Source organism: Prionailurus bengalensis, chromosome A1 (assembly GCF_016509475.1).
Source record: "Prionailurus bengalensis isolate Pbe53 chromosome A1, Fcat_Pben_1.1_paternal_pri, whole genome shotgun sequence".
In the NCBI taxonomy this organism is placed as follows: domain Eukaryota; kingdom Metazoa; phylum Chordata; class Mammalia; order Carnivora; family Felidae; genus Prionailurus; species Prionailurus bengalensis.
Window position 1 is genome coordinate 117,970,928 of NC_057343.1, and position 19,080 is coordinate 117,990,007.

Here is a 19,080-nt window from a genome sequence, read left to right on the forward strand (position 1 = left end):
CTCCAGCCCTCCATTGCTTCTCTGCTCCACTCCCCTCCACTGTACCATTTTGGCTACTGGCACACCATGTTCACAGCAGGGTTAGTGTTGAGGTGAACCTAGTTCAAGTTCAAGTCAGCACTGGGTCACATTGCCCAGACAAAAGGGGGAAAGACATGTTCTGAAGTCCCTGCCTGCCAGGTGCTCCTCCTTCCAGCCACTGTCCTGTCTCAAGTCATCTTTTTGGCTTCTTATCTCAACAGCTGTTATCTCAAGCTCTGAACCCAGCAAGCCACTTGTCCCTTCTCACACAGTAACACAGGCTCCACCCTGCAGCTGTTCCCTGCCTCTGCTCAATGAGAGTCTCCATTTAGCTTGTCCTGGTCTCCACTCTGTTCTCCTTTGATGGCTCCACACTACCCTTCCATCCCCCTCCTCTGAGAAACACTATCCCTGCTCTCCCTCAGTTGAGGCAGCCATTCAGCAGACAAATAGCAACTTAGTTTTGGGTTTGTTTTTTTATTTTTTTATTTTTTTATTTTTTTGCTTATAAAATAATACATGCTCATTGTAGAAGCATGGGGAAATAGAGAAAAATTTTTAAAAGAAAAAGGACTCAAATTTCACAACCCAGAGAAACCCACATTCACATTTTTTGAATATGAAATTTTCAGATTTGTACAAAAGTAGAACGGTATAATGAACCTCTATGATCCCACCGTCCAGCTTCACCTAATGCCTTACGTTGTTTCACTTCAGTCTCCACCCTGTTTCCCCCTTGAATTACTGTGAAACAAATCTCAGCCATCATATAATGTCATCTGACTCTTCACGGTCTTAGACAATTCTTTTACATACAGAAGCATTAACAATAATATCAATAAACTAATAATATGTTAATACTAAGTAATATAATATTAATAAACTAGTATCATCAAATATCTAGTCTGTATTGACACTTCCCGTTATGTGTCTCTCTCTGGTAATTCATTTGCATGCTTATCCAAATTAAGACCCACATTTTGTATTTGAGTGTTTCAAATCTCTTAAGCTCTTTAATATTTTCACATGTGTATTTTATTATATTATTTTCTTAATGTTTGTTTATTTTGAGAGAGCACGAGTGTGAGTTGGGGCAGGGCAGAGAGAGAGCTGGAACAGAAGATCCACCTGTATCTGTTCTCTTTGCAGTATATCACAATTTTCCCATGTCAGTAAAAAAAAAAAAAAAAAAAAAATTCAAAGTTAATTGTTGCATAACAGCCCCTTATATGGGCATATAATATATATTTTAAAAGGCTGACAGGCTTTTACTACCTTAAAAAATTCATACATGTTTATATTTTAACATAGTTAAATCCAGGCTGTTGTTAGAGGTGACTTTCCCAGACTTTTCTTTTTTTTTGATCATGCTGCAGGGAGCATTTTTCCATAGCCCATCTTCTGGGATGTTCCCTCACACACCCATCCAGTGCACCAGAATACAAACTCCTTATGGCAAAACTCTATCAGCTTTTATATCTCAGGGTTTACCATAGTCACTGACACATAGTGGATTCTTGGAAAATGGTGAATTAGAGGTAGTCAATCCCCTCTACTTTTATTGTTCAACATCTCCTAAATCCTGGAAGAGTCTCCTATCCCCACTGCTGCCTCTCTGCTGAAGTCCAGTGTGGTGTCATGTATAAGAACATAGGCTTCAGATTCACATTAGGTCTCTTTCAGGACGTAGCTCTGCCAGTTATTGGCTGTGAGAATTTGGGAGTCTCTTAACCTCTCTGAGCCCTGGATTCATCTACTGAAAAATAGGGATAATCATAATAACACTTACCTGCAGGTGGTTCTGAGGCTTAATTTGGCTACACACACACACACACACACACACACACACACACACACACATATAGGAAGAACATAAATATATTCTCTTCCAGAGAATAGGAAGCTCTCAGCAAATTGTTCAGAAAGAAGTCAAAGATCTGGCAACTGCCCATCCGTTTAGCCTGCAGCCTTCAACCATTGCCCAAGAATCCTCCTTATAGGCCAGCCCATTATGGTTCCAGGCCTACCCCTCCACTCCACTCACCTCTGTTCCCTCAGCACCACTCCCCAGTCTCCACTGGGCATCCCCCTAACCAGGTATCTGACCCTCTTGTCTCCCCTGGAGCCTGTCTCTCTGCTTCCCCTCCGTGACAACTGTTCTCCCCACTCTATCCCAGTTAGGCTTCTCCTCTAGGCATGAGCCCATCTGCCTGAGGCCTCTGCCTTCCAGCACGTCGAGTGACAGCAGGACTGCAAGTAAAGACCCCTGGATTCCCACAGAGACAGAGGTGGCTGAGGCCGCAGCACTGGGCTCCTGTCCTCCTAGAGGGACCCTTCACCCTTAGTCCTCTCCCAGGAGCAAAACCAGTATTTAAATTCTTAAATCCAATCATGACACCCCCCTCTCTTTAAACACCTCAGTGACTTCTCAGAGCTCTTAGGATGAGACCAAAGTTTTTAGTGTCCATTTTACAACCTCAGCCCCTGACACCATCTCCCCTTGGGATAGCCACACTGGCTGCCCTTAGTCCACTGAACTGGCCAAGCATTTTCCAGCTTCAGAGGCTTGGGGCAAGTTCCTCACTCTGCCTGGAAAGCTCTCTCCCACAACACTACTTTCTCCTAGATACTTCATTTTACTTCTCAACATTTTACTTTGAGATGTTTCAAGCTTGTCAAAAAATTCATTTGTCGAAATAGTGTGATGAACTCAGACATATTGTTTTTACCTAGATTAATCAGTTGTTTGTATTTTGCATTTTTTTCTCTCTCTCTCTCTCTTTCCACACACATACTACACTTTTTTTTTTTCTGAATATTTGAGAGTTGCAGACATTGTAGTGTTTGAAAAACTTTAGTATACACCTCCTAGTAACAGTAACATTCTCATACAAACCATATAAGAATGATCACATTTGGGAAATTTAACAGTAGTATAATAACATGTAGTCCACTGGCAGATTTTCATAAATGTTCTCCAAATGTCCTTTTAATTTGTTTGGTATTTTTTTTTAAAGCAAGCTCTATACCCAATGTGGGGCTTGAACTCATGATCCTAATATCAAGAGTTGCATGGTCTATCAACTGAGCCAGTCAGGCACCCCTGATGTTTTGTTTTGTTTTGTTTTGTTTCAATTTAGGATTCAGTCAAGGAGCATGAATTACCTTTGCTTGCCCTATTGCTTTCGTCTCCTTTAATGTAGAACAGTCTCCTTACTTTTTTGTCTGTCTGTTTTAATGACATGGACATTTTTTAGAGTCCAAGCCAGTTGTCTTTTAAAATGTCCCACAATCTGGGGCTCCTGGGTAGCTCAGTTGGTTGAGCATCTGACTTCAACTCAGGTCATGAACTCATGGTGTCAGCACCAAACCCGCTTTGAATCCTCTGTCCCCCTCTATCTATCTGTCCCTCTCTCCCTCTGTCTCAAAAATAAACACAAATAAATAAAATGTCCCATGATCTGGATTTGCTTATCATTTTCTCACAGTGAAATCAGGTTAACAACCATTTTGGTAGGAATACTGACTGGGTGACATTGTACACCTCCATTACGTCAGGAATCATTTCATGTCATTTTGTTCAGCTATCAGGGATACTCACTTTGTTCACTTAGTTAAACTGGTATCTTCAGATCTCTCCATTACAAATATATTTTAAAATATTTGTGATTAATGAGTACTCTGTGCGTGATATTTGAGACTGTGCAGCAACCTTTCAGTTTTAATATTTTAATATTCACCAATGATTGGTGGTTATGAGGTGGTGATTTTCTGTCATTCCTCCTACCTTTGTTTAGATGGAATTGTCCTACAGATTACCTGGAAATTTATTCAGATGTGAATTCCCTGTCTTCTAATTTCCCTTTTCCTCAGGGAAGCTTGGACTGATTGAGCTCCCTAGCCCTTACTAAATCAAGACTCCCTTATACACCCTGCACTTTGCCCCCATGGCACTTGTCACAGTTACCATTAAATAATTGTATGATTATTTAATGTCAGCCTCTCAGTATATAGACCATGAGCATCACAGAGACTATGTCAGTCACGTTCACAACTATAACCCCAGTATCTTGCCCAGTGTCTGGCACACAGTAATTGGTCAGTAAATGTTGGTTGAATAAATGGACACAGAATTCCAACTGTTGTCACTCTGAGAGAGAAATGAGGCTCCTACTTTCCCTTCAACCCTAACTGTCTGATGTGAGGGTATAGAGGACACATAGAGCAGCTGCACTCTGGCCAAGCCTTAGACTAAGTCCACTTACCTGAGGATGGAGAATCCCAGATCAGGGGAAACCGTAAGCAGGGACAGAACTTGGAAAAACTGTAAAGCATTTCTTGGCTGTGCTCACCCACCATGACAGAATACACCAACATGATCATGCTCTTGCTCTCTCTGTCTCCCTCTCATGCTTCCAAGGCCTGCCCTGCAGCCCTTACCCTGGTGCCAGATCCTTCCCTATGGTAACCTCACTCTCTTCGTGCGTTTCCCCCCCCATTCATTCAAGCAAGAAATACTTATTGAGGAACTTTGGTGTTCCAGGTGGTGCCAAGGGTCACCTAATGGTGTGTGTGTCAGGGTGGCTCTTCCTTCCCTCAAAAACAGAAATAATATGATATTTCAGAATTCCAAAAAACATGGAAATACTCACTGTGGGAAAAATCTGAGTTGAGCTGGAATTTCTTCAGGTCATTTATAAGTTAGTGTTTTTAACAATCATCAATCACTTCGTGTTTTTCTCAGTGCTTAGAGTGTCCAAAGGTTTTAATTAGGTGCTTCAGCAGGAGGGGCGCAGACACCATCTTCTACAGACAGTGTAGACAGGTATAGCAGCAGGAGCCATGCGACCTGAGCTGCCTGGGGGAGGCACCTGGGCTGGGCTGGGGGGAGTTGCTTAGAAATCCCTCTGACAAATTTTATTCATCTTAGCAAGGTAGAAGTTGGGAACTGGCAGTCTAGGGAACACCAGATTTGCTGTGAGAGGGAGCTTGAGGAATTAGGGAAGTGCCTCAGAAAAGGTTTGATTTCTATAGATGGTGCAAGGCAAGCAAGTATGCTAGGCAAAGGGATTTTTTCAAAGTATTTGCAAACATTATATGTTATAATCCTACAGGCCATCTTTGGGCATGGGATGGAGATATAGGTTACTAGATCTGGGAGCTCTAGGAGAGGACGGGAGAGGCGTGAGCTAGGCTGGCCTGGGAGACTGTATTCACCATCCCACTCTCTCCTCAGCTCCCAAAATGGCGATGAAACCGGCACTTGGCCCAACAACCAGTTTGACACAGAGATGCTTCAAGCCATGATCTTGGCCTCTGCCAGTGGTAAGTTGTGCCACTGTGTGTGTGGGGATGGGGGACCTGGGGTTCTGGGGGGAATCCCACAGCCATCTGCCTTAAGACTGGTTATCAACCTGCATGGTTTCTCTGGATCTTTCTTGGAGTCCCTGAGAGGACTCATAATTCCTGGACAAAAACCCAGGTTGAGAAACAGGTTAAGACTTCCTGGGATGCCTAGAAAAGAGTGAGAAAGGAAAGATTTATTGAGGGAATAGAGGGAGGGACGTTAAGAGTCCAGCTCCAGAATGGGACCACATGGGTCAGATCCTACTTCTGTCATTTATTATCTTTGTGAATTTGATCATTTTGCTTAATCTCGATAAATCTCAGCTTCTTAAGCCAAGAAAATGGAGACAGTGGCCTCAAAGGGTTGTTGTGAGGATTAAATGAGATGATAACACAAAGCACAAAGTACTGGACCTGTGACGTACAGGCCCTTCCCTCCATGGTTGTGGGCGTGGATACTCCCAGCACAGAGAACACATTTGGATATGTGAGACCCCTTCCCTTTGTTGTTGCCCCACCTCCAGAGCAGGATTTTGATTTTCCTAGAAGGCTAACAGAACTTCACATGCAACAGAGATTCAGCCAATGGTTTTTGTCCCTGAACAGTCAGAAGGGTCCTGAGTAGGGCAAACAGAAAAACAGAATGATGTTAGTACTTAGGAGCACAAGCTTTGGAGGCAGACCAACCTGGACTCAAATCTCAGCACCCACACTTAGCCATGAGTCCTCAAGGAAGGTGCTAAGCCCCTCTGGGCTTCACTTTCAGTGACTATCACATGAGAACTAGAACAGATCTTGCTGGTGTTGTGAGGGCCCAATGCAAGGCCTTAGCATGGGGATGACAGAGTAAGGCACAATAGGTAGTGGCCAAAATTGATTACTTCTTATCTTGTTTGACCCATAAAAGGCAGATGGAGAATAATGCCTGTTCATAAGGACTAGTTTTAGGAGCAGCACATCTTGGGCTTCCTATGAAGGCTGTCAGGGCGTTAGACCCTGGGCTTACTTAGTGCAGTGAAATCCTCTGTCTGGCCTGCAGCACGTGTGGAGGGCTGGGAGAGAACCCAGTAAAATCAGAACAATAATTTTCAAATCATACCTATGTTCTGTCCTGGGTGCATGCTAGGCCTCACATCAATTCATCCTCTTAACCAGCTCTGCAAAGCAGGTCTGTGATTACTTACATCTGACAGATGAGAAAACTGAGAAATCCCTTGCTCCAAGGTCCCCATTTTGAGATGCAGATTGGGGATTCTAACCCAGTCTGACTCTCAAGTTCACGCCTTTGCTTTTGCAGGGACCATGTCTGCCTTGAGATGCAGCCTACATTTCCCTTTTAGCTGAAAAGGTGTACAGGCTAACCTCCTCTTACTGTCTTGCGTTATTCTCCCAGACTAGAGGTGCCAGATAAAACACAGGAAGCTTGGTTAATTTTAACTTCATGTGAACAACAAATAATATTTTAGCATAAGTAGGTCCCAAACATGAGTATTGGGACATACTATATTAAAAAAGAAAAAAACCTGCTCATTGTTTATCTCAAGTTCAGATTTAATTGGGAGTATTCTGCATTTTATTTGTTAAATTTGGCATGCCTCTCCCAGATGTCTGTGAGGTTAAGTGAAGCCAGGCCCCTGGTAGTTCACGTGAAGGGGGAGAGGAAGGGGAAAGTGAAGAGGGCAGCAAGCCTTCTGGGACAGAACTGGCCCAGGTCTGGGGTGGGCAGGGGATTGTACTTCTGGAGGGGCCAGATACTGAGTATGAAAGAGGCAGGTGGGTGGCTCTAGGAGATACCAAGTCAGGTTCTTGAGGGAAGTAGACAGACAGGTATATTTAACTGTTGTGGGTTTTAGCATTACATGCAGGAAGGAGGCTTTTGGCCTAAATCCAGATTTAAGAAACAGAAATGGAATCAGTATTTATGGCCTAAAACCCCCCAGGGTCCCCTCCCTTGTCAGGGCTCCACCCCTCTGGCCCACACAGCATCTGACCTGAGTGTAGGCTAGGGCCTTGGGGAATGGATCCAGAGAGTTGAAGTGGCAGGGTCAGGCTCTACTCCCACTTTCACACCCGCTTCTCTGCCCTGAAGCCAGAGAGGTTCCTGGAGTCCAGCCCAGCCTGGCTAAGGGGCTGCTGAGGGGAAGTAAGTAAGAAGGAAAGTAAGTACACTTGGGAGGCACTTTAAATAAACACTTGGGGGGAAGTGTGTTCTCAAGGAGGTTCTGATTTGCGGTTCAACTGACTCTGGATTAGCTTGACCAGGCCTCCCTGTCTGGAGGTGCTGTCTCAGCCCTGAGCTGGGGTGGGAAGGGAGGCTGTGAGGCCAGGAGCTGGAGAGGAGGCCAGTGACCTTGGCCCTTTAGGCCAGAGTTTGCCTAGGTTCTTTCTTAATGCCTTTTTTTTTCCCTAAGATTTAATTTTTTAATTTTTATTATTTTTGTTTTTTAAATATTTATTTATTTTGAGAGAGCATGAGTAGGGGAGAGGCAGAGAGAGAGGGAAAGAGGGAGAGAGAGAGAATCCCCAGCAGGCTCCACACTGTCAGCACAGAGCCCCACATGGGGCTTTATTCCACAAACCGTGAGATCTTGACCTAAGGTGAAATTAAGAGTTCACCTGAGCCACCATCAGGTGTTCCAGATTTTATTTTTAAGTAATCTCTACACCCAACGTGGGGCTCGGACTCATAACCCTGAGATCAAGAGTTTCATGCTCTATTGACTGAGCCAGCCAGCCAGTCACCCCTTTCTGGCTGCTTTTTAAAGAATGTTTCTCTATAGAATGGAAAAGATCTTGGTCCCTGCTCACTGTGTGCTGGGGGGAGGTAGAAGGAGGGACCGATGAAGAATTGATTCTACAGAAGGTCAGAGGCTGCAATCCACCATCTCCCCCCTCAGACTTACAGATGGGGAAATGGAGGCCTGAGTTGTGCAGGGCCTCTGCCAGGGTCACCCAGCTTTCTTAGTGACAGCGCTAAACAGAAGGAACTCTAGTGTCAGCCTTTTTCTGTTATGCCCTGGATTTGCACATCTTCTCTCTCCTGGTCCAGCCCAACCTCAAAGTCCCCCACAGAGCCTGGGCCAGCATCAGGCCTGTGCTTCTGGTGGGAGGTGGCAAGAACTGGCTTTGTCATTTCCACCTCCTTGGGGTGCTCCTTAGAGATCTGGGATGCCGGTGGGATGTGGGTGGGCTTTGCCTCCAGTTACCAAGTCAAGCCCTTTGTGCCCTTCTGTTTCTGCCTCCCTTCTCCCTGATTCTCCCCATTTCTGCGTGCACACACATGCGTGTGCGTGCGTGTGCGTGTGTGTGTGTTATGTGTATGTATGTATGTATGTGTGTGTCCCCCTCTCCCTCTCTGGCGCCTCTGAAGTCTCCCCTTTAGCCCCTAAATCATTCTGGAATCCTAGCTCTTTGAAACAGAATCTAGGCCCCTTCCCCCACCCCTTCATTCCCAGGCTGCAAGGGGGTATGCTGAAGGGGAGGGTGAGCTTGGCTGCATCCTGGAGTTAATTAGGGAAAACGTTGAAAAAGTCAATGGAATGAAAGGGCTGGGGGAGGGGAGCAGTCTGGGGAAAGAGAGAAGGAAGTGGGCAGCTGCTCCCTCCCACCCAGCCTTTCACACACACCCCAAAGCCCTCAAATCCCGGGATTTGGGACTTGAAATGGAGATTGTAGAAACCCGAGCATTGGAGTGAGGAGGCAGAAAGACCCAAGGCTTTTCTATCTGTTCCCTTCTCCTGTGCCCTTCCCCCTCTTGTGCTGTTTTTAAAATAGTTCCTGTCTATTTCTCAATCCCTGGTTAGTGTCCCAGGATTAGTCAGCCTCTCCGGCTTTAGTCACCCTCTCTACCCACTCCCAGGGTCTAGCTTAGAGTAAAGGGAGGCTGGGAGGAGAACTCTTGTCAGCTGGGCTGGGTCTTGGCTGGGAATTCCAGGGGCTTTAACCCTCCCACTGCCAGAGGACTCCAGCAGGAGCCCTTGTGAACTCAGGCTGAGTCGGGGAAATTCCTGGTTTTCCTTGCTGCACCCAGGGAGCATGTAGAGTAGAAGTAACAACACACACTATATGGTGGTGATGATGTGAACGCTGCACCCAACACTGAGTGAGCCCTTACCAAGTGCCTGTGGACTCATGAAGCACTGTCTCATTTGAGCCTCACAAAAACCCAATGGGATAAGTGATCCTGTGCTTTTCTACCTTCAGTGTGCCTAAAAATCACTTGGAAATCTTTTTAAAATGCAGATTCCAAGTCTCCATTTCTAACAAGCTCTCAGGGTGATGCTAAGCTAGAGCCAGAATACTTCTCTAGACCCCGTTTCTTCTTGTATACAGTAGGAAGTTGGGCTTGGGGTGTTCTCTGATGTTCCATAGCTCTGATACTGTGAACCTCTGTCTACCTTGTACCTAAGATACCTGGTCGCAGAGAATGGGCCAAGTGGGTGATGGGTATTAAGGAGGATACTTGTGATGACCACTGGGTGTTATAGGTCAGTGATGAATCCCTAAATTCTACACCTGAAACTAATGTTACCATATATGTTAACTAACAAGAATTTAAATAAAAATTTGAAATCCAAAAGAGAAATAATAGATATCTGGTCCCGGAATCATCTTTTTAGCCTCCTAGAACATGGCTCATTTTGTCTTCTGTCCTCCTTTATCCTCAGAGTGATAAGATCCAACCTGATGGTGGTAGTGGTGACTCTCTGTACAGTATATGCTGAGATACACTTAGCCACCCCTGCTTTAACCTGTGATGGCTGCTGTGGCTTTGAGTTAGTCTTTTACCTTCTCTGGGCCTTGCTTTCCTCATATATAAAGTAAGGATAAATACCATACCTCACTGGGTTGTCTCACTGAGGCGAAAGCCATCATGCACGTGCAGTATCTAGCAGAGTACTTGGCACAGAATAGTTGACACTAGTTAACTCCTGTCGCTGTTATGAAATGAATACCTGCTAAACCCCCTGACCCCCTGCTAACAACAGAACTGCTGAGTGCCCCCACTCTGTGGGCACCGGCTGGTGAAGGATAGGAGGACACACAGGCCCTAGTTGCAGCCCTCCAGGAGACCACAGTCTAGTGTGGAGACCAGAGAGGCTCCCGTGAGAAGGGTTAGGGCAAGGACTGGAGAGCTTTTATTTATGCCCTGAAAAATAACAGCATGTTTTAGGCCCTACATAATCTTGGTTAGTCTTCACCCAAACCAGAAGAGGTAGTTGTTATTTTTACCCCTTTTCATAGATCAGGAGGCATAGGGATTGCCCCCAATTGGTTAGTAGGTAAAAGAGCTGGGAATCAAACCCAGCTGGTCTCACTCCAGAGCCACTTACCTCTGCCTCTTTGTTAGAGGGTATTTATCAAAAGGTGTTTATCCCCCTTTGATAGAGATGATATTCCCAGGGCTCACTGTGGTCAGGGCTGGGCGCTCTGCCCATTAACTGGTTGTGCTATAAAAGAGGGACCCAGAGTTTAGCTCTTCACCTTCCTCTCTCTCTTGCAGAAGCTGCTGATGGGGGCTCCACCCTGGGAGGAGGCGCTGGCACCATGGGCCTGAGTGCCCGCTACGGGCCCCAGTTTACCCTGCAGCACGTGCCGGACTACCGCCAGAACGTCTACATCCCCGGCAGTAACGCCACACTGACCAACGCGGCTGGCAAGCGAGATGGCAAGGCCCCCACCGGTGGCAATGGCAACAAGAAGAAGTCAGGCAAAAAAGAGAAGAAGTAACGTGGAGGCCAGGCCAAGAGCCACGGGGCAACTTCCCTCCCCAACCAGCCCAGCCTCTCCGTATCTGTACCCAGGCCTCATATTTTCAGGGCTCACCCCCAGATACTGGTAGGGGTCCAGGCCATGCTCCCTTTGAGAAACAGAAACAAGTGCCCAGTCAACACCCCCCTCTCTGCCCCCAAGGGATTGAATATGCAAAAGGGAGTTCTGCTGGGAACCCCCATCCAGTCAATTGCTGTGCCCATGGGGGTAGTGGGGTTAGTGTAGACACCATTTATCACACCCCCTTTAGTTACAGCTGAACTTTGCCATCTTCCAAATTCAATCAGGCCCATCCACAATTCCCTGCCTCGCTCCTGTCACCCCACCCCCTCAGCAGCTCCTCTTTCTTGAATAAGGTGGTGGGGGTGTTGAGGTACCTGGTGACCTAAAAAGGCTCGTAGTTCTGAAGAGTTGGAAGGGCGTCATAACCTCTTGGCCTCTCCAGTTCTCAGACTGCCCCCAAAGCATGGTTTGGTGCCCGTCCCTTCATCTCCTTCCAGAGCCCAAGACCAAGCTCAAGTTTTGGCAGACATGGTCACCATTGCCATGGTACTGACGCTTGCTGGATTTAGGGAGGGCACTTTGCTACCGTGCCTCTTCCCAGCGCCCTTGGGACCAGTCTTTTGTTCTGTTTTTCATTGTTTGATGTTCCCGCTGCATGCCGTGACTTCCCCCTCTCCAAACAAGAGACTTCATTGCATGTTCCAAGACAGTATGGGGTGGTAAGATAAAGAAGGGAAGGGTGTGGATATAGGGGATGGACAAAGCTTGACTTGCCAGTTATCGGGATCTTGCAGAAGGCTCTGTGTCCCCAGGGTACTGGCCAGATCCCCAATTCCAGCCATAAACCAAGTACCAGGCTGGACTCTCCTTTACCACATTCAAGGCTTGCTCACTCACCTCAGGCAGTGAGCTTTGGGCTGAGCTATTAGCACCAATGGATTTAAACTGGCATTATAGTCAAAGGAAGGTCTGAGGACGTTTGGGACCAGGTCCCCTGGAGAGGTCAGAGGGCCCTCTGTGGGTGCTGGGTACTCCAGAGGTGCCACAGGTAGAAGAATCAGTGTGGCCCTAGCAGTGAGGCAGGGCCAGCTAGGCGGTTCTTGGTCCCTGGGTTCGGGAGGCATGGAGCTACAGCAGGGACCAGGTGGACAGAAAGTCTCAGCCTAGGATCCGGGCTTCTCCACAGGGCCCCTGCACTCCTCCAGCCTCTGTTCCTTCATCTTGCCAGGTGCCATTTCTTCTCCGTGAAGGCCAATGCCCAGCCCCCCTCCCCCCCCCCCCCCCCCAGTCTGCTCCCTAGTGGCCAGAGCCTGGTTAAAGTCCCCCAGTGCCTCCTTGTGCATAGACCTTTCTCTGCCCATCCCCTTCTGCCCACCCCCTCCCCCAAGCCCGTACCTCCAGTGGGGCTGCGCAAGAACCCCACCCCAACCCTTACAGTAGTGTAGAGCCCCCTCCCTCTTTCGGCTGGTGTAGAATAGCCAATAGTGTAGTGCGGTGTGCTTTTCCGTGATGGCGGGTGGGCGGAGGGCTCCGCGCAGCCATCTGTCGTTGAATCCGCCTGCGGCGGCCCGTGCTGTGTTTTGTGCTGTGTCCATGCGCTGCGGCGACCCCGTCCCCTGTACTGACTCCTATAAGTGCTTCTCTTCGCATAGTCATGTAGCTCCCCACCCACTCCCCTTCCTGTGTCTCACGCAAGTTTTATACTCTAATATTTATATGGCTTTTTTTCTTTGAAAAAAAAATTAAAAGGTTTCTTCTGAAAGGTTGAACGGTTCTGTGTAAGAGATGGAGGCTCCTAGCATGTGTGGATGAAGTGCTAAGAGGTGTATGCCGGAATAAGGGCGGGATCGCGAGGCTATTGTATTTGCGTCTTGGTTTTGTGTCGCTGCCCTTGAGTCTGTGTGTGACAGTCAAATGTGGCTGTGTGTGCTTGCAATACTGTTGTGCATATTTAACAGTATACAATCGACTGTAATTGCGCTTGTGGATCGGTATACCGTTGTGTGTAATCGTTTTATGGGTCTGTTGAGGAGGGGGATCTCTGAGCGCTGCGTGGCGCTGTGCAGTTGAGCGTGCGATTGTATGCTTGTGGCTCTCTCTCCCTCAAGGTTCTAAGCGCCAGTCTCCCAGCAGAAGAGGAGACTCCAGAGCAGGGGAGGACTGTGTTGGCAATGGCTACAGAGCTGGAAATCGGGTGGTGGACATTTCCTTAGTTTCCCCCTCTTCCCTGCTAAAATTAACACCCCACAGTACCTTTGTGGGCTCCTTCTTAGGAGGGTGGATTCTCCTTTGACCACTCCCTTCCACCCTGGCTGCCTAGTGGCTTTGGGAACACCGCACAAGAGGGCAGGCTACATATAGCCTGGGCCTCGGTTCACCCATCTGGAAGTCACCTTCCCACTCTCTGTGGCAAAGCCAAGGAAAAGTAGAAGGTTCATCACTTTGTTGCTGGGGATGGTGTGGGGTGCCCTGTGTCAAGGGGATTGAAGAGTGAGTATACAGGATAGATTGTCAGTAGACCCAGACCATCTTCCCTTGTTCCTCTTCTCCCTCTCTCCTTGCTTTTCCATTCACTTCTCAGCCTTCCTCCCCTCCCCTCTTCCTCAGTCTGCCTCCTTGGAACACAGTGGGAATTGGAGGTTGTCCTCTGCAGGAAGTACAGAGGAGAGAAGACAGGGCGCAGAGGAATGACAAACACAGACCCACTGGGGTTATCTGGTGGATCCGGGAAGGCATGCCTAACTGCAGGGTGGAAGGAGGCAGTCTGTGGGCTTCCTATGCGCATCCTCCCAGAGCCTGGTCATGTGTTTTGCCAGCTCCTGAAGTCGGTTGTCACGGAAACCAAGCCTTCCAACTAAGCATCTGGAGGCGACCTTCTTGTGTGGGAGGAAGGGTGGTGTGGACAGTTTCTGAGATGGAATTGGGGTTTTGTTTCTGAGAGCTGGGTTGCAGAGGGCGGGGTGCTGGCTGCCTGGGTTCTATTCCAGGCACGGCAGTAGATTGGCAGTGTGTGTGAGCAGCTGTGGTTGGTCCCCTAATTGGTATGTGCGCCTGTAAAGCTCTGAAACAGAAACGCGTGGCTTCTGGTGGGGGAGAGGGAGGAGGCAGGCAACCTACCCCCACATCCCCAGCCATACTGGGGAGGCAGCTGGCCCAGGCTCCAGCGCTATTTAAAAGGCTTTTATTTCCAGTTCTAGAGCCTGCCAGAATGGGTTTGTGGTCCTCTTCAAGCCCCTCATTGTCTATTCTGGGTCTGTTCATAGCTTGTAAGGTTCCTTTGTGTAGGTTACAGTGTGCTCAAGTATGGCTCTGAGCTGCAAGTCACCTGGAGCATGACCTCTGGCTTCTCACCTCTGCTGGCAGGCTCAGGTTTCTGTCCCCCTCTTCCCCCACATAAATTCCTCTAATCTGCAGTGTGGTTGGTCTGTGGCCACCAAGGGGGGGCGGGCAGGGAGACATGAAGAGGGGAGATGGGAGAATCTTCCCTCAGCAAAAGAGCCACAGATACTGCCAGGACCTAGTAGTTCTTGACATGTGGGGGTGCTAGGAGGTGGGGAACTAGAACTGAGTTCAAGAAAAGGGTTCCAAACCATCAGGCTGCCAAAACTGAACTGGGGCTCTATTCCTTTGTAAGATGCAAATGTAAGGGCAGAAGCCTAAGCATGGTGTCTGTCTGGCACATGTTAGGCAACTTAAGCTTTTTGACAATGTCAGATCAACCAGGGATTTGGAAAATAGCTTAAAGTCACAAAGGAGGAGGTAAGGTAGTACTGTTTCAATGCTTTATTAACAGTTGGAAACAAACCCAACAAACTGGAGGTGATGACATCCCAGAAGCCCAAGAGGCAAGGGAAACAGGTTTGCATTTTGTCTTTTTAAATTTTTTATTAAATGCATCTTAGCAAAAGTAGATTAAAAAAGAAAGGGTCAAAGCCCCAGATGTCAGCAGGGAAGAGGAGGGACCCAGGGGAGCAGCCTCCCCCCCACTCAAAGGAGATGCTGTTGCCCCTTCACACACAGACAGCTGTAGCAAACGGAACCTTTGTTCCTGGCCTGAAGGCCTCCCTGCAGGAAGCCTCAGGTCTCCTGCGTTCCCCCCTTTGCTCCAACAACTTTAATTCTGGGTCAAGCCTGAGCAGTGTCATTCTCTCTCCTACCTGGGGGTGGAAGCTAAAAGCAAAGGAGGGCAAAGTGTCACCCTGAGCCAGAGAATCTGAGCTTCCTGGAGCCAGGGCCTCTGAACAGTCTGGCCTGCCCACTGTTCATAAGGGAGCAGGGGGGCGCTGTGTGGCAACACTACTCACTTGCCCAGTGTCCAGTTAGCATTTGCACATTTGGCTTGATAAATATATTAAATTTTTATTAAAAACTCTGTGGTCTCAGAGCTCCCACCACTGAGGCCTGGTCCACCTCTACCAGAGAAGAGCTCCTCCTGCCCCAGAACTAGATGATGGGAGAGAGAATCTGCACTGGACTTCAAGGGCCCAGAAGGCTTTAGGGTGGAGGTCCAGGGTGTTGTTCAGGACTGAGGCCTGTGGGGAGAAACCCCAGGGACCCCAGGACCTGCCATCAAAGTCTCCTACATTATGGAGGGGAAAGGGGGAAGGGATAGTTATTCTCTTAAAAAAAAATCTCATATAAAAATAGATCCATTTGCAAAACAATTTCTCAGCCAGGAGGCTCCACCTCCCATTTCCTTGGAGACAGAGGGTGAGGTGTTGGGATGGTCACAATAAAGCCCATACTCCAGAGGAGATGCACCAAAGCTCCGGGGAAGATGTGAAGAGAGACCATGGCTCAGTAGCCTGGGGCAGGTATAGAAGGTTCACAGAGGCAGGGTCATAAAACATGGCAGCAGGCTGGGGACAGGTCCCACAATGTCTCTATATCCTGCCTGCCCACAGGCTCTGGCCTAGGCCATCGTGGAACAGATCAAGTGGTCCAGGTCCTTTTTGTTTTGGGAGGCCCTTCCCATGAAGGTTTGGGGAGGGTGGGGTTTGCCTCCCCACTTCTCTGGGCACGGCTCCCAATGTCACACCACTAGTAATAAATAACAGTAACCGGGAGAGGGAAGAGCAGAGCAGAGGTGACAGCGATGAAAGGAGGGATACAGCCTAAAGGTTCACAAGCCCCATGCTGTTCTCAGGGCTAGAGAAACCACAAAAGAAAAGCACGAACCCAGCAAGATTGACCAAAGTGAAAGCCTACTGGAAAGGCAGGGGTTGAGAAAGCAGGTGGGGCCTGGTCTGAGAGAAGGCCTCAGAGTGACAGAAGACCGCTGGGGTTAAGGCAGCAAACACGGAGCCTGCTTTGGTAATACAACAGCCAGGGCGGGCTGGGGTCAGGCCTCCCCACACTGCCTTTTCCTACTGGCCTCCAGGCAGCTGAAGCTGTGTGTGATGTACAGAGAGCAGCAGGCCAGAGAGTAAGACCGGGTCAAGGTAGTGGGAGCAGCCACCCCAGAGGAATATTTCCGTGACCCTTTAGGCACATGCTGCAGGGCAAGACAGTCTGGGGCTCCACTAAGGAAGCTGCTGGGGCCATAAGACCCAGCTTAGCTTGCACGGCCAACCAGCTCCTTGGGTTCTTCAAGGATTGTGGGGACTCCCTCATTGTTCTTGGCAACCTTAGGAGGAACAGTAGTCATGGCATCATCCTTGGTCAGCTCCGAGGCTAGCAGAGATGTGACTGCACACCCAGCCTTCCTGTTGGCTGCAAAGAAAAGACATGAGAGATCTTGTCCACAGAAGGCCCAATTTCTAATCCCTTTCAAACTCTGTAGCAGACATTCCGCCCAAAGCCATGCAAATGTGGCTGCACGGTCTGGTTCAGAAGGCCCTTCTTTGAAAGAAAGAGGGGCAGAGACCTAACAACATGTGGAATATACTTCCTAGGTGCAGAGAGCATGTGGTGCAGGCTTTCCTGTGTGAAAACTGTACACAGGTTTGAATATAGCTAGACAGAAAAAATGTGATTCAGGCTTGTTAGGTAAAACTTAAAGAGGAATGAAGTGCCCAAAATCTGTTTACTCATCATAGAGTTGCTGGAATTAAATAGACTCAGGCTTAGTAAAGAGTAGTAGTTTTGTTCTCTTGGCTGTTTTCAGGAATCTCCTAGGCCAAAACCATTTCAAGTCAGACCCGGGGAGGCCTGTCCAGCCTTCAGTAGGCTGCTGGGGGCAACTCCTGCAAAGCAGAGCAGCAGCCAAGCGCTGACGTCAAGTGCACGTCACACTCCCATGTGTACCCCTACCCCCCTTCCCTCTCCCCATGCCCACATGCCCAGCTCTTCCCCACCTCTTCAGGAGTAGCAGCTGGGAGACAAATGCCAAGGGCCCTACAAGGTATGTATGTCGGGGTGGGGGTGAGTGGGTAATGAAAGGTATGTCAGCAAAGGCAGAGCTGCCGTCAAGAATGGTGAGGACAGGCCCCTACAAAGAAATCTCATTCCAATGTGTTAAGGGATGGTGACACTCCAGTTGTAATCTTAGAAAGAGAAGATCCAATTAAGCCATGAGTTTCTGTTCTCACTGCTGGGAGCCATCCCTAAGACTGTCACAATTTATGGAATGCAGATTTATGGCCCCAGTATCTTCATTCAACACAAAGGCAGTTCCTTGGGACCATGCCCATCTCATGTTCTCTGCTTCTTCCCATGCCCTACAAAACAGCACAGAAAGACCACATGTACACAAAGAGCTGCCTGCCTGGGTCAAAGAAGCCAGACACAAAGGCTAAACGTGCTATGATTCCATTTCTATGAAATGTCTAGAATGGGTACATCCAGAGAGACAGAAAGTAGATTCACGATTGCCAGGGGAATGACTGCCAGTGGGGATGGGGGTTCTTTCTGGGGAGGTAAAAATGTTTTGGAATTAGTGGTTACACAAACTTAAAAATATACTGAAACCACTGGATTGTAGACTTTAAAAGGGTGAATTCTAAGCATTTGATTTATATCTAAAAAAATCCAGCTTTTGCTGGGTCATGGGAAAGATGAGTGGAGAAAGCAGTACCTCAGCCTTACAGAAGCAAGAACAGCTTGCTAAATGATGGGGGCAGCTCTGGGACAGGCGCAGGAATGAAGAGGTCCAGAGGAAGCAGTGAACAAAGCGCCCATAATACCTTTGCCTTGTTTGGACCAGCAAAAAGCTTTAGGCAGCACAGAAGCCAAACAGGGGGAAGGCCCACCCTTTCCCTAGAGAGCCAGCACTGCTGTGTTCACACAACAGAGGCCACCCCTAGGTCAGGGAGCACACTGCATGCCCACAGGTTACCAGTGTATAGGTCTCCTCCTCCTCCAACTCCTCCTGCCAGGGGCACAATGGACTGTCTAACAAGAGGAGAAAGAAGAGTGAAGGCCCTGACTGAGAGGCACAAGGGCTCACCCTCTGGTTCCAGGTGGAAGGTATGTGACCTATACTCCAGGTGTTCCACACAGGCCACTACTTTGACTATAAACATGTGCTACCGCCTCAGTGACTGGGGTGGGGACAGTGTGACTAGGGAAGTCTACATGTATGTGCTTAGATCTTCTTAGCCTCAGCCCCACTTAGTTTCTGCTCTTCTCTAAATTTACTCCCTTCTCTAGGACCCTACTTCTCATGTCCAGAAAGGCAGTGGCTTGATGTCACTCAAGTGTGCCTGTGTATTTATCCTCTAGCAGTTGAGAAAATATTGCCAACTATTCGTGTGTGACTAAAGAAATGCATTTGTGTTGAAATAATTTGACTCCAGACCCCAGAGGGAAAAGAATACTGGGTCTTCAGGGAGACCTGTCCTGGGCAACATGGGAAAAGTCTGGTTTCTTCCTCTAAACTAAGTTGATACCAGTTGTACCTAATCAAGCAGTGTTTCTAGGTTTTCTAGATTCCAAAAGATTCTGATGCTTTACAGGTTTCACAAAAACTAAGAGTGGATGGTAGGTGGGGGGAAGACC

The 19,080-nt window shown here is 48.1% G+C and overlaps 2 protein-coding genes across 33 annotated transcripts in view; one reads left to right on the forward strand and one right to left on the reverse strand.

Moving 5' to 3' along the window:
• Nucleotides 1–12,908, forward strand: part of LOC122482144 (protocadherin gamma-C4) — a 178,103-nt gene extending 165,195 nt beyond the window's left edge. For all 28 annotated transcript variants that reach the window (XM_043580349.1, XM_043579680.1, XM_043579044.1 and 25 more), the window contains 2 exons: nt 5,258–5,346; nt 10,871–12,908. In XM_043580349.1, coding sequence (XP_043436284.1) covers nt 5,258–5,346; nt 10,871–11,097 — 316 coding nt within the window. In that variant the 3' untranslated portion in view covers nt 11,098–12,908. The remainder of the gene's footprint in view (nt 1–5,257; nt 5,347–10,870) is intronic.
• A 2,002-nt stretch (nt 12,909–14,910) lies between these two features.
• DIAPH1 (diaphanous related formin 1) overlaps nt 14,911–19,080 on the reverse strand; it is a 104,052-nt gene continuing 99,882 nt past the window's right edge. For 4 of the 5 annotated variants that reach the window (XM_043578382.1, XM_043578292.1, XM_043578537.1 and 1 more), the window contains one exon: nt 14,911–16,854. In XM_043578382.1, coding sequence (XP_043434317.1) covers nt 16,697–16,854 — 158 coding nt within the window. In that variant the 3' untranslated portion in view covers nt 14,911–16,696. Of the gene's footprint in view, nt 16,855–18,418; nt 18,475–19,080 lie in introns of all 5 variants that reach the window. The other variant, XM_043578626.1, reaches the window with a different exon arrangement.